The sequence below is a fragment of the Enoplosus armatus genome, chromosome 22 (assembly GCF_043641665.1).
Source record: "Enoplosus armatus isolate fEnoArm2 chromosome 22, fEnoArm2.hap1, whole genome shotgun sequence".
In the NCBI taxonomy this organism is placed as follows: domain Eukaryota; kingdom Metazoa; phylum Chordata; class Actinopteri; order Centrarchiformes; family Enoplosidae; genus Enoplosus; species Enoplosus armatus.
In genome coordinates, this window is record NC_092201.1 from 12,757,466 (window position 1) to 12,777,365 (window position 19,900).

The 19,900-nt window shown below is 42.7% G+C and overlaps 1 protein-coding gene across 1 annotated transcript in view; it reads right to left on the reverse strand.

Annotated features, from left to right (window-relative positions):
- Positions 1-718: 718 nt before the first annotated feature.
- LOC139304747 (proton myo-inositol cotransporter-like) overlaps positions 719-19,900 on the reverse strand; it is a 50,603-nt gene continuing 31,421 nt past the window's right edge. The window contains exons 4-10 of the mRNA XM_070928603.1: positions 18,709-18,817; positions 5,300-5,463; positions 5,086-5,206; positions 2,789-2,914; positions 2,542-2,660; positions 1,902-2,054; positions 719-945 (exon numbers count right to left, since the gene is read on the reverse strand). Coding sequence (XP_070784704.1) covers positions 719-945; positions 1,902-2,054; positions 2,542-2,660; positions 2,789-2,914; positions 5,086-5,206; positions 5,300-5,463; positions 18,709-18,817 — 1,019 coding nt within the window. The remainder of the gene's footprint in view (positions 946-1,901; positions 2,055-2,541; positions 2,661-2,788; positions 2,915-5,085; positions 5,207-5,299; positions 5,464-18,708; positions 18,818-19,900) is intronic.

Consider the following 19,900-nt stretch of genomic DNA (forward strand, 5'->3'; position numbering starts at 1 on the left):
TATAGAAAGGCATAATGGTACTATAGATCAACAACAAGTTACAACTGCTGTTATGTCAACAAAAGTTTTGTGGACGGACGCACAAACCTGGTTCTCAAGACCACGTGACTTCTCAATGGAAACGTATTCTGACATAATGCTGTAGTCATGTTTTACTTTTTATACTGTATGTACAACATCATATATAAACCAAAAATGATATTTAGTCAGGAAAATGTGCAAAATATTAGGGACATCTTCCTGACTCATCATCAGTAGACCTCAGCAGAGAGCAAGTGTCCATTATATTTTGTACATACAGTGTGTCATGTTTTCTGTGTCCATGAAAAAGACACTGCTCCTCTGTTATGTGTGGAAAAGGCAATGTTTTAGCCTTTCATAATTGAGATATGGTGCATGGTTGACCAGTGATGCCAAATCTGGAGTCAGTTCACCCTCAATTCAAGAGATCAGGCTGAAAACAAAACATTTGTACTCCTTCTGCTACCTGCTAAAGCATAATCGTTGATTTAGGATTCCTGAAGCGACTGAATTGAAAGTGAACTCAAAGTGCCTTTTAAACTGTGGTTGTTATGCTCATAGTGAGGATAACCAGTGGCTCCTCAGCTCACACACACAAAAAAAGAAAAATATTATAGAGCCAACCACTCTGCATGTTTCAGTAATCACCAAAATGAATGAAACACCCACAGGGAGGATACCAACACTCAAACTCCCCCTAGTCCACGTCAGATGCATCGTTGTCCGATAGATGGTAATTTGAACCTTTGACTCGGATGTATTCGACCTGCCGCCCCTCGTCTGAATCGGAGGCGCCGCAGGAACAAAGCTGGTTTTCGAACAGCGCTTCAATCTCCTCCAGACGCCGAGCTTTGGTCTCCGGCAGACAGCCGTAGATGAAGAAGAAACCCAGCAAGGCCAGGCTGGAGTAGAGGAAGAAAGCTCCTGGGAAGACAAAACAAAGGAACGCACTGTCACTAAGGACAGCCACCCACAAACATGAGGAACACTCTGTCGCGGCTAAGTTTCCTTGTTCTCATTCATGGACAGAAAAAGAAACAGTGGTGGTGACAGCAGATCCTGAAGGCAGCTAATACTGGATGTTGACTGCCCACAAACATCAACGGGGATGTGTGTGTGTGTGTGTGTGTGCTGCAAAAAATGAAAATGTTACACCAAATTAAAATATTGCTTTTAGGCTGCAGGTCACCACACGATAACTTTAAAGTAGAAGTAACATTACAGCGGAGCTAACAGGAGAAGGCAATACAACACAGACACAAACGCACCTCGAAACCAGCATTCACACAGAAACACAGTGACAGATGTTTAATGAGATTTCCTGGCCACTGTGATCTCTGTTTTCTCCTTGTCAAAGCAGAATGACATTTTAAGCTACAACCAAGTGTGCATTATGCTAAATACCATTACCATTTCTATGACAACATCATTATGTTTTTTTTCCAGCTTTGACACTGTTTTTCGTTCTTGCTAAATGATTCTTATATGATTGGATGGAAGGACTCAAATCGATCATTAACCAGCTGCATCTCAGGATGCCTCCACAATCACCCCAGATGGATTGATCGCCACCTCCACGAAAGGTCAGTTCCTTCCTGTCTGAGGAGAAACCTGCTGTTGAGCTGAGGAGTTATGGAAGAGGGTTGGAGAAAAAAAAAGAAGAAGGTTGGCGACACCTCGGTATCTGTCAGCTTTCACCTCCTTGCTGGTCTTGACATAAGGTAAGGATGAACGCATGTTACACAACATCTGCCTGATTAAAATTACATGAGTTCCAGTGGACTGGGTTTATAAAAAAGAAAGTCATGATAGAGTTTCCCTTGTTTGTCTGCTTCTCTTCCTTCCACAAAAATAAAGATATAGGTAATTCTGAAACTGACCATAGTAGGTGAAGTACTGAGCCAGGTGGAGGAAGGTGAGAGACACCAGGATGTTGAAGGTCCAGTTGACTCCGGCTGCGCAGGCGTTCCCTGTGCTCCTCGCCCACAGAGGGTAGATCTCGGAGTTGATGGTCCATGGCATTGGACCCATCCCTGAGAGAGACGAGAGATGAGTCTTGTGGGGTTACTTTATGAGGAGATGGAGACCAGTTTAAACAGGAGGCTTAATGGAGAGGTATCGTATTGTCTGGGGTGACTCTTACACAGTGAGATCACATTCCTGTTTTTCCTGTGTCCTCTGTGTGAGTGGACATTCAAAGCTTTAATACGCACTGCCTCAACATTAAAAAAAATAACATTAAAGAAGACTGAGAAGGACATGAATGTCTGAACCAAATTTCATGGAAATCCATCCAATTGCTGTTGAGATATTTCGTTCAAAAAATCTCCAAGGTCAGGAAAGAGCCTCCCATCTCAACTAGCTTTAAAGTAAATTTAAACTTACTACACAGTATTTGGTGTTAAATTTAACATAGCGATGTGACCAAAACCTGAATTAAAAGCAACGCAAGTGTAACTGCAACCAAACACAAAGGTTTAATCACATGCAGTATAGTGAATCTCAACTGATCGATCTTACCTGGAGCGAAAGCAGCCAGGTAGAGCACCAGACCCAGTAAAACCATCCAGGAGTAGGAGGTGGGACAGTAGTTGTAGGCCCAGTAGGTCTGATCTCTCATCAGGCTGGAGTTGGAGCATCTGGAACAGGGAGGCACACTCGTTAATCACTCTTGACATGAGATCTAAATCTCAAAAGGTGAAAGGTGTCATTTAACCCCCCCCCCCCTGCTGCATCCTTAACACTCGCGCAGCATCCTGTGACTCACCTGCCCCATGCTGCTTGCTCAGTGGAGGCCTTATTGACCGGCACACAGGAGGAGGTGAGGAGCGCCGAGCCATTCTCACGGTAACAGAAACCACATCCAGGGTCCAGCATGCACGGCTCGCACAGCCTGCGAGCCAAACAGCAGACGCAAGAGACAGTAGCTCCGATTTCACTGAACACAGTCAATCACACTGCACGGCCACTAATAAAGTCGCATTCCTTTACACTGTGCTTTTGCTTTGCGTGGACTCCTGTAGAATACTGACAAACATATTTTAAAAGTATAATATTGAGTTGGTACTGCACACCGCCTATACTACTACAGATGGGGCTATAACAGAAAACAGCCTTCCACCCACTCTAATTGAGACTTGCCTCATTACCCAAATGAAATTAATGTATGGACTGTTCCCCTCATACAGGAAGTGATAAATCAAAATTAAGAGCAAAACAGGAATGTGTGGGAGTCATCATCATTACATCTTTATCTTATCCCTCCGTTGTGTCTTTGTTTATTACAAGTACATCTTGTCATGTGCCATAGTCAGTTATGTGATTAGCAGTCCACATGTAAGAGGGTTTGAAATGCTGACTTACTGGCAAATGACATTTTAATGAGGGCACACTATGTTTTCCCTGCAGTGTCATCAGGTTTGTTGTTGTAGTGTCCGATGGAAGTGCATGAAATGCGTGATTTTGTTTCAGAGGTCTATTTTCGCAGTCTGCAGACTCCCTGTGTGCAGGGCACCTTGCTCTAATTACACACTGAGGTCAAGTAGACTAAAATAAAACCATGTATTAGTGCCAGAGGGAAGCAAAGGTAAATACTGAGGGAAGGTGAGGAGAGCCGTGCAACAGCTTAGCTTCAGCTAAGATTCAAATGATGCAAAAATGTGTATAATATTGGTGTTTTAATAAATATAAATGATGTGTGAACTGCATATGTGCCTTGCAATCATAAAAATGATGTTGAAAGGCTTAGCAACAGTAACCAAGGGGGCCAGGGCTTAGGGAATGGTCAGGAGATTGCGTCATTTCCGAGGCAAATAACCTACAGTCAAACCCCCCCGGAGACACATTAAGAATACGTCCTTAAATGGGACGTCCCATCCACGATGAGTGCGAGAGACCTGTGGTGGCTCTGGTGCTGCCATGGTCAGCGAGGGGATGTGTGGGCTCATACGGAGTAAAGTGAACTCAATGAAGCCACTACAGTGTGGTAAAAGCACTCATCTCTTCAGATTACCTCTTATGTTTGTGTTTGTGTTTGTGTTTGTGTGTGGACGTGGTGGTGTGTGTTGTAGTGTGTGGGTGCTGGACAGCGAGTCCATTAGGCTCTGTTTGTTGTTATGATGAAAGACTGTCGTTACACATGAGTTTCATCTTGTGTCTGTGTAAGTGAGAGTAAATTGGGACATAGAGGCATGTGATCACTGGCTTACATGAAAACACACTTAGGTTCTCTATGTGTGCGTGTGTGTTTGCCCTATGTTGCCAATGGAGACAATGAAGTGACTTATAGCTGATTTAGCCCTAACATCTGGGATAAAAGTCATATAGACATGAACAATATTTACACAGCATCTTTACAGTATTGTTTCCATGACAACCCATTGTTTTATCCAGTTATTAATAAATCAGTCAGAGGAAACATAATAAATGTTGTGTCTTGAATAATACGACTCAGGCCTTTTCTAATACACAGATAGATATTATTAAATATACAGAGCACTAATCTGACCATCAGCCAGACTCTGCATATATATACTGGCACCAATTTTGATCTCGAGTCAGAACTCCACTGAAAAATATAGAGATCTGTATTAATGTATGTGTGAAAATCTGCAATAACTTTACCATAAATTGCAAAAAGAGCACAAGTGTGCTAGTAGCCCCGCTTTAACTCTCTATACCTGTGCATAATGTGACAAAAGCTGAATAATGATACTTAATATCAACCCAAATAAAATGTGTGCAGCTCAATCCCCAGAAGACACCTGAATGCTGATTTTTTTTCCATATCTAAAACATTGTAAGTCTCTTTTTTATGTCTTTGGGATGGCAGTTAGCAGAGGGAGTAATTTCAGGACTCAAACCAATCAATTTTTTGGTCCAACAGTTCTTATTTGGATTGCAACATCAGAATATGTGCGATAATTGCCCAGTATTTTTTGCTTATGGTTGGTAATGAAGGGAGGTGATGAATGGTCATTGTTTCATAGTAGTGGAGCCAGTTTTCCATTGTGGCTTAATGAATGCTACTTGGAACCAAATTGAGCCCTACTAGTATGTACTCACTGGTATTTGGAGCAGGTGGAGTTGGCCATAGATGGGTCTAGTGGGTGGAAGGTGACAGGAGGACTGTGCTGGGCTGACATCAGAAAACCAATGGCCAACAGACTCAAACTCAAACATGTACCTGTTGAAAAAATTATACACATAACACGTACATATCGTGTGAGAGCGACTGTTAGGATCTGTAGGCATCACTACCTGACGTTGACTGACTTACCAACGATACTGCCCAAGGTGAGCTTCCTGCGCCCCACTCTCTCCACCAGCCACACCCCCAGCAGGGTAAACAGGAAGTTGGTGAGGGTGGTGAGTCCAGCCAGCCAGATTGCCAGCCTGTCATCCCGCACTCCTGACATCTGCAGAATGGTGGCGCTGTAGTACCTGTGGGACACAAAGACAGAAGGACATGAATGAGTAACTGTTGTTGTGACCAGTTTAATAGTGGAAAATGGTCCATTTTTATACCAGACAAAGAGCCCAAAAATAGCTAAATTAACAGATAACTCTGGTTTATTACAATAATATATCTGCCTCAAAACAATATTCTAAAAAATGTATATATGAGATCATCAGTCAAGACAAGTCAACAAACCAACCACAACCTCTCTTCTTGAGAGCCAACCACTCATCCACCAATCACAGCCTCTCTACTTGAGTACCAGCCACTCATCTAGAGACTGTTTGGCTATAGTCACTTTCAATGCGCCCCCCCCCCACCCACCCACCCCACACCCCCGTCTGTTCTCATACAGTATAATTATACTTGCAACTCTGGCACCTTGCTCCACACAGGCAGATTATCTCCAATCATCATCAACAAGGCTCCAAACAGGCTGCAGTCAACAATACAGACACCTGCATGGGGGCCATTTCCCACTTCAGTTATGATTTGATGTAACTATCATGAACATGAAAAGCACACACATACACGTACACATATGATGGCAACACAAACACCTTGCCACCTGCAAGGACTCTATCGAAGGTGTCATTATGGACATTATGGGCTTGAATGAGGGAAAAACATACAGTATATTCTCACCCACAGAGGCATGTACACACACACACACACACACACACACACACACACAAGCTGTGTATAAACACATACAGCAGATTCAAAACCCCTCAGAGAATGCAACACAAACACAAAGAAGGTAATACTCATTAAAGAAACAGCCAAAATATAAAGTCTCCAGCATTGTCTGCCTCTCTGTGTCTCTACAGGCAACTCGGCATTAGCATTCTGCTTTTCATCTCTTCAAAAGAATTGTTATCGCTCTCTTTCTCTCTTTCTCTCTTTCCCAAAACAAAGACATTCAATTGAGGGATTTGCATAATAACTCTTTACTTTTCTGCCATGGTATCCAGTCAGAACGAGAAAAAGGAAAAGGAATGAGATGGCGTGAAATTCTGGTTTTAAGAGCTTGACCTACACTCACACAAGTTTTGACAGGTGATTAAAGTTACAGACGGCCTTATTAGTCATCCGCAAACTTGGATATATAATACCAAATGTGTGTCCTGAACGGACACACTCATAGATACAGATACATGCACATGGACACACTCAAAAAAAACCCACACACACACACAGAAAGGAAATGAGTTGGTTTTGGAGCAGCAGCGGGAGTAAAAGCACTATTTCTGTTCTCAGCAGTGCAGCCTGCTGTGTTCCATCTCCAGCCCTACATTTCACTGATTGCAGCACACACACAAACACACACACTATGTTCTGACTTAAAAGCTACTGTGGATAACAGTCTGCAGAAGCAAAGTGATCATTTTTCCACTGCTCCGAAAAGTGTATCTTGTGTTAAATGTTAAAAGCATCTCAGGAATGGAATCTCAGACTCACCTCCAAGGGGTGAATTTGAGCCTGTCTAATTTCTGATAACTGTCATTATCCATCCTCTGCACCCTCGTATACTCTTGAGTCCTCCGGTGAGGAGGAGTGTTATGTTGTCATTCTAGTAACAGGTGACTGCATTGCTGTTAGCAGGAGAAAAGAAGGCAACACCTTGAAAACATGATAGCGTGCGGTTTCTGTAATTCCGCGTGTCTCTTTCGCAGATCTGCAAAGAGCATCAGCTTTGCTTTTGAGCATCTCATCTCAAAAAGTCATCTCACAGCGTCAAGGGAAAAATAGTTGGAGACAAACTTTAATTTTGGTACAAGAGATCAATGCAGGAAGAAGTGCTGCTGCCCATGGAAGTCTTTCCCTAGATGAGAATGCATCATTATAATGGGTACACACAGTACATTGTGGCACAGACAATGTTCACTATTTATTCTGGGAGTCAATTCTGTTTGGAATTTCCTGCTAGAATAATGACAAACTGGAAATGAGTGAAACTTCTTGCCTCATATTTGTTTTGGGGTATTTTTTTCTCCATGATATTGATAATATTTGTGAACTTTTTATGTTTTGTTGCAGTGCTGCAAGCCTGGGCGGGACAGGTTTACGCTGCAACACCCACTACTTGTCTACTAACACACAAGTGACAAACACTCCAAGGCAGTCAGCTAGGACCTGAGAGAAACAGACCCCCGAGGTGCTTTTCATTTTGATCTTCTAAGACACAGAGCAGTCTTTGACAAGCCTAAAAAGAAACCCCCATCCATAACAACTGTGAATGGGAGAAAAAGCTAAGATCTTTCATTAAACAGTAACAATTCTGTTCACAAGGGGATCTGGCTTTAATAAGAGGGTGTCTGAGGGGGGTTAGAGGTGAGTCAGGAATGGATTCCGTCCAATTACCTGGACCTCCGGGAGCCACGGTGAACTGTTGCTGTCCTGCAGTGATTTCATAAACCGCACTGAGATGATGAAAATGGAAAAATGCTGCAATCACGCCTTTGTTTGCCTTTCAGTTCTAAGGATCACATGAAGGGTTGTTGGTGCTCTACGCTTTTTTAGGATGTGGTCTCATACTCCAGGTTGAGATCCAGGTTGTTTTCGCTTTGAAAAAACGATGAATTCACAGATTAGTTTCTTTACTGTGGTTGAAGCATGTTAAGTAGTGCGTTCTGTTTAACCTGCATTTGGTTGGAAGGAAGATCTACAGAGTCAAAGGCACAGAAAATAGTGAAACAGTTGACTATAGGCTTGGTCAAATTTGAAACGGCAAAATAAATGAATTCCAATGGAATTGTTGCGATCAGATGTTCCGCTCGGCGGGCGACATTTATGTGCTCAAATGTTCCTTTGGTGAACTGTGACACGTAAATTCACACCTTTGCCCAACAGCAAGCAGTCTTGACCATTGAGGGGCTGCCGGCCCCACCATGGCATGGGGGAGTGAATGTTACTTTGTGCCGTGAAACCCTGCATACAGAATATATCTCCCCAAGTTCCAACTGTGCACAGGTTATTAGGCACAACCCATTTTTCATTTTTTACTACATGTGAAAAAGCCCAGAAGAGAAGAGCACTATTATCAGGAGCCATTTACAGAAAGAAGAATATGCTTTCAATCCTAGTTTGCCATCATTACACACAGCCAATAATAACATGTTCAAAGGTCAGAACTGCAGTGCCTCAGTAATAATCCATGATGATCAGACTGTATTGAAGTAATTTTAGTTTGATTAGTAACACCTCCACAGTGATCATCTGAAAAATAAAAAGAACACATTAGAGAGGTTGAGGGGAGTTTCATACACACATTTCTTACACACACACACACACACACACACACTGAGCAACAGAGATGTCATCTTCCTCTGTCCCACAAACACACTCTGACACACCCACATGCACAAACACACCCTGCTGTCTTTTTACATAAGAGACCCTGCGGAGCATTGGTGCGAAGCAAACATGAGAAGGTGTGATCTGGCCCTGACCGCGGTCTAAAAATGGAAACATGGATCCATGCTCCTGTCACGCACCGATTCCAAACCTCGCCATTCAGCACATTAAAAGGAGAGTGACAACACAAGCATCAGCTAGGGAGAAAGGCAGACGGGGCTGGAAAGATGGAAAAGGAAGAAGAGGGGAGGAAAAGGAGGGACTGAGATAACGACAGGTTTCCATTTAGTATCACATGTCACCAACTTGTCAAGTATTCATTTACACCTATCACCAATTAAAAGGGGAATAAATCAAATCCCTGAAACCAGACTCCAGCCAAATATTGCCGTGTTTTTTTTACACTGAAAACAGAAATACAGTGATTTGCACGAGAGAAACAGCAGACGAGTAAAACACTGAATACAGGCCTGATTGCTGTTTCTCATTTAGCCGATTTAAACAAATACAACATAGACATGCTTCCCTCTTGCATTCAATCGCTCCCCACTGCTTTTAGTCCATTTCACATGGGTGGTGGCGAGAGGATGCCGCTGACTCATGGTTGACATTTACTGACACATTACTGGATCGTCTTGGAGGCTGCTGACTCTTGGGACTACACAACATGTGGTCTTAAAAGGACCACACTGGTGGCTTTGTATTTTTTTTCAGCCCATTAGCTACACATCACATATACTTTACATTATCTTGAGGCTGTGTGAACAATGACCAGCCTCTCTAAGTAGCAAAGGTGAAAGTAGTAGTAGTGAGGTTGTTACACATCCATAAAGTGGCTGGTCACACCAGGAAGTTGCTCAGAGAAATTGATTTGCTTGTCCTTGCTTGGTGACATAGTGAATACTTGCAGGTTGTGCAGTGGCTACCAGTGGTTATGGCTAGTTTCGTTCATGGCAGGAGGAGGAGACTGTAAGTCCTTAAATTAATACATTAAACAAACATTAATGCCATATTTCTGTTATGTTTTCCACATGGTTTTCGTCTGTTTGAAGTTTGACTGGCGCTCTTTTAATTACGTCATCTCGGTGGGCTAATGGCACCCGACTGAAGGACGAGCACCACCATATTCTCATAACAGTAGTGGATGGAAACGCATTAATTTGCATTTTCTTTTGCCGATTTTCTGGATAGGATGGATTGGACGGAAACTTGACTCCTGTTGACTTAAATGTTGATGTGATGGAGCTCTTAAAGCGGAGGTCAGGGTAGGTGTTTGGGTGTAAAAAGTGTGTGACTTTGACACCTGAGCCCGCAGTTCAGGTCCATCTAGTTATTTTTAATCATGTTAGCAAGCTTTTCCTAACCTTGACTTCGATCTTTCCCTAACCTTTAGATCAGACTCATACGAGTCACTTTTAGAATGGAAGGCCTTTTGTTTAGCTATTAGGACTCATTGCTATGTCGTCAGGTAATCAAACCCGCGAGTTAAATAACAAGTCTTGCATTAAAATGGTTATACTACATTACATACAATTCACAGGCTAAAACATGCAAAATGGCTGGTATGGTACTTCAAAACCTCCTTCTTATCCCAGAGAAAACAAAGAAAGCTGCCTGACTGAAAGATCACAGTCACAATGCTTCTGGAGCAGTTAATGATGAGTGATGACAAACTTGTATACATGCGAGGGTGTGAAAGAGAACTACAGGGAAGGTCTCCCTCGTCTATAAGACAGAAACACTCTAACAGAGTGCTACTTATTGACAGAGCCCTCATCTAATTATGTAGCTTAATAGTATGGATTAAGAGGGAGTCGCAGACAGAGAGGAGGATCCACTGTAAGGCAACAGGGAGAGAGAGGGAGATTAAACGAACAAACAAGTGGAAGTGTGTGTGTGTGTGTGTGTGTGTGTGTGTGTGAGCGAGTGGGCAACTATTGAACGAGTGGGTGCAAATGAACGAGCGAGTGGTTGCGCGTGTGAGTGACCGACTCTATGAGTAAGAGAGAGAGAGAGAGAGAGAGAGCAGGAAGTAAGTGAGAAAAGGATCGAAAGGCGAGAAGAAGAATGAATGGTTGGAGAAAATAGAGAAGCCGTGGGTGTGAAAACAAGAACAAATGGACAGACAGGAAACGATGTGGCTGGAGAGACAGAAAGAGGGAGAGACACACAGAGAGATGGAGAGAGATGGGGATTCTCATGGGAACTGGCCTATTTTTCAAATGAATGCATACGAACACAGAGCTGCGTCACATTTATGCTCTGGAACAAAAACACTTTGCCCAAATAGGCACACTGCAGATTGGATGTTCTGATTCAGGACTACACACACACACACACACACACACACATACACAGAGCACAAAGTGTAACATCTGCAGATGTCTATCATCATCACAGAATGAAAAGACACTTTTCTCTGCCTGGCTGACCCACCAAGAAGTGGCAAAATGAACACACGTACATCACCAACAAACACAAGGCAACAATTATGCAGCAGCGACACCAGCTAACTAACCAAAACTAGAGTTTTAGTTAACTAGCTGTGTTCCCTGCAAACAGGAGGTACATAAAGCTCTATAGAGACTTAAGTGATGAAAGTTCACACACAATTCTCTCCATCCACACAGGTGTTTCCTTTTATTTTGCTCATTAAACCGCTTCTCGAGAACGTTTGATTGACACGTCCTTCACCGAGCAGTGCTGCAGCTGTTAGGGTGGAACAAATTCCAGCTTTAAGGCCAGATCATACAAGCATTTAAAACAGCAAAACTTTGCATGTGAGTAGTGATGCACATGTTCTGTGTCGTGTTGAACTTAGGTGAACTTTGACACATGAATTCGTGCTGTTGACCGATAGCAGTGTGTTGACAGAGCCGACCTTTGGGGAGAGCTGGACCATCCACTTTTATTAAACCCTTCTCTGTTGGAGTGTGAACTGCTCCAAAAAAAGAGGAACGGTTTACAGGCAGTTACGAGGCAGGAGTCGGTGGTACAAATATGTCTTTTGAATAAACTAATTATCTCGTTAGTGATCAAGTTAACGAGTTGAGCTAACTGACAACTAGCAAGCTGCTCGGAGAGCCTTTTTCCCTCCCCACTTACTCTTCATTGAATTCAATTATGTATAATCCTGGAAAAAAATATATCAGGGGCCAGTAACCAGCACAATATAAAGAAAACAAAGAAGCGCAGGTAGCTATTGTGACTGACTAGCGCTAGCATGTTCCTGGCTGGCTGGAGCATTAACTACAGTAACTACAGCCAACTACAGTAGTTTACCCGCCAAGCCTACTAACTACGCCAATATTTGTTTATTAGGGATTTCAAAACCTTATCCTGTAAAGTTAGAGATTTGGTTTATTATTAGAATTAATATAATTCATTTCCTTGTAAATTTGCAGAGCATAACTTCCCTGAACTGTATTTCAACATACTGTTTAAGCTAACCCTGCACATGGACACAGGTTCCCTGCACGTACATGTCTATATACAGAATGAGCATGCTTCACAGACGACATCTTGCTGTGCGCTAAGCAAATGAGATGTGAGGGGTGTATGTGTGTAATGTGTTTCTGTGTGCATTTGATTAGAGGGGAAATTAGAATATTTCTTATTAGAGAGGATCTTGCTGCGACTCCATTGGACACAGTGAAGGAGGTTGGCATGATTAAGCTGCTTATGAACGCTTGAAAACATACAAACACATTAAAAAACAACTCGGTAGATATTGGCATTTCCCTCTACATGTGCACAAAACACACACACACACACACACACACACACACCAGAGTGGGCTCTGCCAGATCCTTGCGGGCTTGCCAGCAGAGTGACCATGTAAAAACTGCCGTCTAGTGACATTTCCAACATGACATTTGTCTGTGGGACCATCTGTGAGGGCCAACTGGCCTGTGTCAACGACAAAACATCTAACTGCCCACTGACAACAACACACACTCATCATATCAAATCATATCATATCATAGATGCATACTATATAACACCACAATATTTGGTTTCTCAAGGAATCCTTTTTCCTTTTTCTGCCTTTTATAAAATAATAGAAGTGAATTTATAACAGAAATATAGAAAATAAAACAAATAATTGTAATTTTCTTCACTTTCTATCTTCAATTGTTGAATTATTTTGCAATGTTTCTTTCTGATCAATAACTGCTCCATCTTGACACTGAACATTTCCCATAAAGCTGGGCGAGGGCTAACGTGGCAACGATCCAAAAGATATTTTTGTCACACCTGGACTTTTCACCAATGACTTCCTTGTTCCCTTCCCTACCAATGCAATTTCACGCCAACAGTAGCCTGACCTCACAAGTACAAAACAGACAAGTTGACTGCAGCTAATAAAAAGCCTTTTAGTTTATTACTAAGACGGCAGGAATACGTGCCTCAAAAATTATGCTTGGGCTTGGTGTGAGTGTATGCATAATATATATAAATGTACTGTCTATATATTCATCCTGTATATGCTCAAACCTTTTCAAACTGCTTGTTACAACAAGAAAACAACAAATGAAAGAACACAGGGTTTTCTTCCACAGCTCCTGTACTCAATATTTCTTGTCCCTTTTTCTGTCTTCCATTATAAATCTATTTCCCCATCCCTCTGCCTGTCATCTGCCATGATCCTGCTCCACGCCTTCCTCCACCTCATCACCATCAATGTCATCTCTGCCTCCGCCCTGTTCTTCCTTCCTACCCTATCTGTCTCTTTTTCCTCCCCTCTCCTGCTCGATTCATCTCTCTCCGTCTTCTTTCTCCTCTTTCCCCCACCGCTTTGTCAACACAGTCCGCTGACCCGCCCTGACAAGATACAAACACACACACACACCCACAGCAGTCCCCACCAGCCCACGGTGACCTTTACATGCTAGATTATGTGGCCAATTGCATCAAAATGATCCAGTGACTAATGAGGAGGGATGATATATAATTTGACCCACTGCTGTACAATATTTTTCTGCATTCATGACTGATCGACAGAGAGGGAAAGGTGGGTAAAGAAGAAGAGTTGAGAAAGAAAACCCAGCAGTGCCATCACAGAATTTATCCATCTATTCATCCATCTATGTAATCTATATACCCATCCATCCCTTCATCTGTGTGCAGACAGTCAGGCGGGGAGGCATTCAGGGACACAAACTCACGCGGGCAGAAAGACAAGCAGACCAAACACACCACCTGACACTTCTTTGGTTCCTGAGAGATGTGTTATTGACAAATACACCTCTCATCACACAGGCTCCTCTGACAGACCCATAGTGTGCGTGAGTATGTGTGGGGGCAGGGAGGTTATTCATATAACAACCAGAGAGTCCAGAGAGAGTGTGCCTGACATATGAGTTCAAATCAACGTGCTGCAAAAAGTAGTTTTAGGCTGTGTGACCATGTGCCTGTGCTCATATACCTGTCATGTGGCATATTGTTCCGCAGTTTTCAGTACAGACCATGTCTGTGGTCACAAAAAGTCCTCTGCTGTGCTGCAGATATAAAGCCTCTTGCCAATAGGACTGTTTCTGCAAGTATTTTATCCACACAAATCAACCATAACATAGTCTAAGTAGATGGTCAGCCAGCTACCTTTTGCATCTTTTGTTTAGCCATGCTCGGGGAAAAAAATTACTATTGGATGGATTGCCATGAAAGTCGGTATAACTTTATAATATATATAATATATAGAATAAAGGCGATCCCTCAACTTTTAAACTAGCCATCATCTGGTCAAATTTGTCCCATACTTTGATGTGACTGAACACATACTCTCGTCATGGTGAATATGGTAGAAACTGCTAATCAGAATGTTAGCATTGTCATTGTGAGCATTTTAGCATGTCAACATTAGCATTTAGCTCAAACCATCACTGTGTCAAAGCACAACCTCAAAGAGCCACTAGCATGGCTGCAAACTCTTACTCTTTTTTTAATGGCAAATATACTCATTTGCATGCAAGTATGTGATGTGGACCTGCACCAAGTGTAATTTCGAGGCAAGTATGCAGCTGAACAAGCACCGATCATCCAACCAGCATCTTTGAGTGAGTGAATTTGCAGTTAATTATGTTGGAAAGAGTTACTTGATCAACTTCAACTGATGACAGACCACTGTGGTTCTCATGGGCTCTATGTTAGTTCAGTACCCTTTGTGTGAACATATTTGACGCAGAGAAAAAAAGAAATCTGTGAACTCCATCAATCCGCTCCTGTCGAGTTCCTAACTTGAGAGAACAGACTGTTAGAGCAGAGTGACAGACAATATGTGCTTTCTAGTTTGGTTTGCATTTTTTCTTTTTTTTGCCAGTCTGTCAGCTCCTCTCAGTGCCCTTTCCCTTCTTTCTTTGTGCCAGCCCCGTGGTTTAATCAGGGAAAGCAGCTGGGGACAGGGATAGTGGAGCTTGTCTCTAAGCCTAGCTGATTTACCGGTTCCCCAGACCTCCTTTATATCTCACCGGCTAATAGGGCTAGCCTGGCAGCTTCACATGGGAACAGAAAGGCAGGTGGTAAACAGGCAAAGTATACAGAGGTAAGAAGCACACAGGATGAGTGACATCAATGCTGGACTTCATTTCCCTGGTGTTCTTGCTGCTGTTTTCCTGTTTGTTGCTTTTATGTGTCTGTCTGCAGCTTCGAGCCTATATTGATTATAAGCTTATCTAGAAGTTTCCTTTAATTGCACCTGCCTAGTCTCTACTGTGTGCATTCTGATCCACATTCTGGCAAATTACAACCGTGAATGTGATGATATTTTGTCTAAAGGTTGTTTTGGGAAATTTTTAAATGCAGCCCTGTACACAGACAGACCCATAAAATCATTATTTATTTACGAATTTGCAGTTTTTCATTGCACGTATAGAAATACTTTAGTACAATATGTACACACACACACACACACAAAAGCAAAATCAGCTGAAAAACATTGAGGAAATGCACCCTGGAGGAGTTCGGATGTCACTCCGTGGTTGCATGTTAAAGCCCACAGCCATGTTAAATCTCCACAGGTGCTTTCCCTTATTTTCCCTGATTGGATCTCTCCTCACGTCGCGTTCATGTCATGTCAGATGAATTGTGAAAGATGCCCATGGTTACGACTTGTGAGCGTTATCACAACTCAGGACTGACGACAGAGAGTGTTAACAGTATCTTTATCCACTCAATTTGGGTTTAATTACTTTGAACAACGGACTTTGGCTGACATGTGGCGTTGAAAGCTATTTACAAGTTGGAAACCTGTAATTACAAAAACTCATGTGGGCTTGTAAAGACTGCACGTTTTCCTCACCTTCCTTCCGTTAATTGTGTTGCACCTGTCGAGACAGGACAACTTCCAAGTGCATCATTATTTTTAGTAGTATTTGTTAGTATAATACTTTGGGGACCTCATACAGGTGAGCAGTCTCTTTAACTATATACTGTTACTCTGATATATCTCTAGTACACTTGCATGAGCTAAATAAAACGTTTCCAACCAGGAAATGGTGCAAAGCAAAGAACTCAAACTGAGACATTATTGTCAAAAATTGATTGTCAGCAGGATGAGGTCTTTAATATCAATTTTGAAGGATGTAATTATCTCCAAAGGAAGCCACAGTGGGTATTTTTTGCAAACGAAAGGGCGTTCAGATTTCAATTTGCAGACCGGAGAGACACATTTTAATGCCAGGTGTAAACACAACACAATCTAGACACCATCTTGACCAAAGGCGCGTTAATACTCGGTGTAAATGGGTCACTGCTGCTGACATAGATAAACTAGCAAGCAGACCTTTTCAGAAAGACTGGAAGACTGACAGATACACAAGTCGGAGAGACAGAAAGGCGGACAGGGACAGAGTTTTGTGACAGATTCAGTTTGTCCCCTCTGTCTGTGGTTCAGACTGTTGGCAACAGCAGATGAAGATGAATATACAGTAAGAAAGGTATCTAATGAGATCCAGCGGGTCACCTCCGCTAACCACAGAGATGCAAATCTCAAGACACAAGCACACATATGCAAATGGCCATACCTTTACTCCCATACTTCACTGCTGACGCATATATCCAGCCAGCACACGTCTCACACACACACACACACACACGTGGTGCACATACGCCAACCCCAAAGTCCATAGTGTCACATTTAGCACATTGGAATCACACTTGTGTGCAGACTCAACGCTGTACGAGGGTGCACTTATCCTATTGCTCCCAACTCAGATGGTTGCTAAGCAACAGCACATATCCACAGATTGTTTACAGAGCCTGTAATATAGTTAATCTCAAAGGGGAGGTGAGGAAGAGACAGATGACACAATCTCCTCAGATGGAGGGATAAAAAGAAGAAAAGAGGAAAGGTGGTCCGTCCCTTCACAGGCAAGAGGGCCGTGATGCAATAAGGCTACTGGTCCCCGGTGTATGATGTGTTATGAAAGATGAAAGGAATGTTTTGTGATTTAATACCGTGCTGCTAAAGCGAATACATCCGTCTGTCTCAATCTCTCTTGTGTTGAAAGGGACGCTGGTGACACACAGACACAGTGTCATGTATCATCATTGTTCTGATTAACCGGGCCGAAGAGATAAAAACACACTTGAACTTTCCTTTTCAATGGCGATACGTTGTAGTGACAGGACAGACTCTCCTGTTTGATCCACGGGAAAGATAACTGACAAAGGCACACAGTCTCAAGTGGCACAGGTACAGTTGTTTGTGATCCCACACGTTAACGGACCACTAAAGTTATCAGTTAGGCAAATACATACGTGTGTTGCTAGCTTAAGTGAAATGCCAAAATAGAATCCAGATATGAGTTTTAAGGCTTATCAGATGCTAAAACACTACACAGCAGTTTAAAATAAAATGAGATTTTACAACTCTGGAAAGTTATCATGGTAACCATCATTTTATCCACAGTCTCAATAACAGGTAAAAACGTAAATCCAAAAGTTGAGCTAAGTTAAACTTTTTTCCTGGTCTCATTAAAAAAGAAGGAGTGGGGTGCATTTTTACAGGCAGTGCTATTGTCTGTCTGAACATGGCATGACAGCCAAGGAATCAGTTCCTTGGCTGTCGCTGTGTTTGCTTTGGTATGAATTACAGTGGGAAAAGTTTGTGCTGCATATGCTACTGTGCTGCAATTTTAATTAGTGGTTAAGCTGGGTTCACACCATTTAGAAGCTAGCCAGGGATTGACCCGTCCCTCAAGGTACATTTTGGCAACAATTTCCACCCTCTGGCTTTCGTAAAGGAGTGAATGTGGTGTCAAACTGATTATGTCTCTTTCTACACATAACATCTTGTACTGTCCTAAATCCTCACTCCTGGCAAACATTTTGAGTCGGTCCATGTGTGGTTTCTCTGGTGAGATTTCCCCTCAACAACGTGAACTGAACTAAAACAGTAAATACACGATCTCCACAGACATGGTGTGAATGTGGCCTCTATCAATAACTCTCTCTCCAACTGCAACATTTGACACTGATCATGTCTTTGACTGGGTACATACAGCACTTAATTGGTCAACATGCATAGCACCCGACCATTTTTTTAACTGGTCTAACAAAGAGGCAGGACTTGTGGGCTTAGACTAGTGCTCACTTACTAGTCAGAAATGCCATCTTTGGCCACATTATAGTTGATTTTTTAAAACTTGACATGACAAACCTCCTGCTGTTTATCATTTTGTTTCCCAATACACGTCTATGGAGCAAGGCATAAATGCAGCTAGGGACACTAAGACGAGCATGGATTAGAGTTGATGGAGACGAAGCAGTAAAACATTTAATTTGAAAACTAGGAGGCCATGGCCCAACCTGGAGGATAATTCAGACCTGCAATGGATGACTGATGTAAAATTACGGTGGACGGTTTCACTTACATGACCGTGTTGATTCCCGAGAGCTGCTGGAACATCTGAAGACCACAGCCCACCAGGAGGGCCCGCCGAGTTGGGGGGTAAGTCAGCATCCGCCAGATCACCGGGCCATCTGGAGACACAAGCGAAGGCACAGCAAAAATTAATTTCAAACTCAGCGTGACTTCACAGCAAAAATTACACCCGTATTAATGGAGTTTCATTCCGAAATAAGCTACCACCATGAGAAGAACAAGACCCCTGATGCTACAAAAGTATGGCTGAGAAAAAAGCCTGGATAAGAAATAATCCATCACACAACCTCCCATAAAAACACAACATGTTGTTTTACACTTTGGTTTATGTATGGATTAACTGATGTCTTAATTAGTGAACTTTAGAGGTGCTGAAAGGCAGAGCAAGGCTAGCTGTTTCCCCCTGTTTCCAGTCTTTGTGCTAAGCTAAGCTAACCAGCTGCTTGCAGTACCTTAATGTTGGCAAGAAAGCAATTCTTCCAAAATGTTGAACTATTCCTTTAACACAAAGGAAAACACAGGGTTTATTTCATTTAATGGCACCATCGAGAAACTGCAGATACATTTCCATACTCATAATATATCTATGATTTGGGCATGAGGTGGGAATAATGAGTCCTACTGTTCTCACACTGGAAGACTTAGCTTCAAGCCTCTTTGACAGCAACCATCTGCCCTACCGAAATTTCTTCGCACAAGACTCTGAGGCTTTATTAGCTTCATGGATGCTGCTCTGACCTCTGACCTCCCTCTGGTGCTGGTAAAGTGTAAACAGAAATTTGTCTCCTGAGGATCAGCATAGCACAGTAGCTGCCTTTTTCTTTCTTTTTCAGATGGTGGATCTCTCAGTTTGGGATGAAACAAATATTTGACGCCAGCTTTTGGCCTCGCCGAGTCCCACTTGGCTCAGCAACAGACTGTGATCTCCAGCACACACACAGACAAGCGGCTCCTTTGGGAGGAGAGGTCTTAATAAGATGATGGATCGGCTGGACAGGCATGGAGCTGTCGGATAAAGAGGGAGACACACACACACACACACACACACGGTGCCCAGAGATCAGGCAAACAAGCCTGAACACACACAAAGAAACACACAGGTAAGGCGTACGACAGTGTGCCAGGACACAAGAGTGACTACGCAAACACAAGTGCATACAAACACATCATAAACAAGGGTG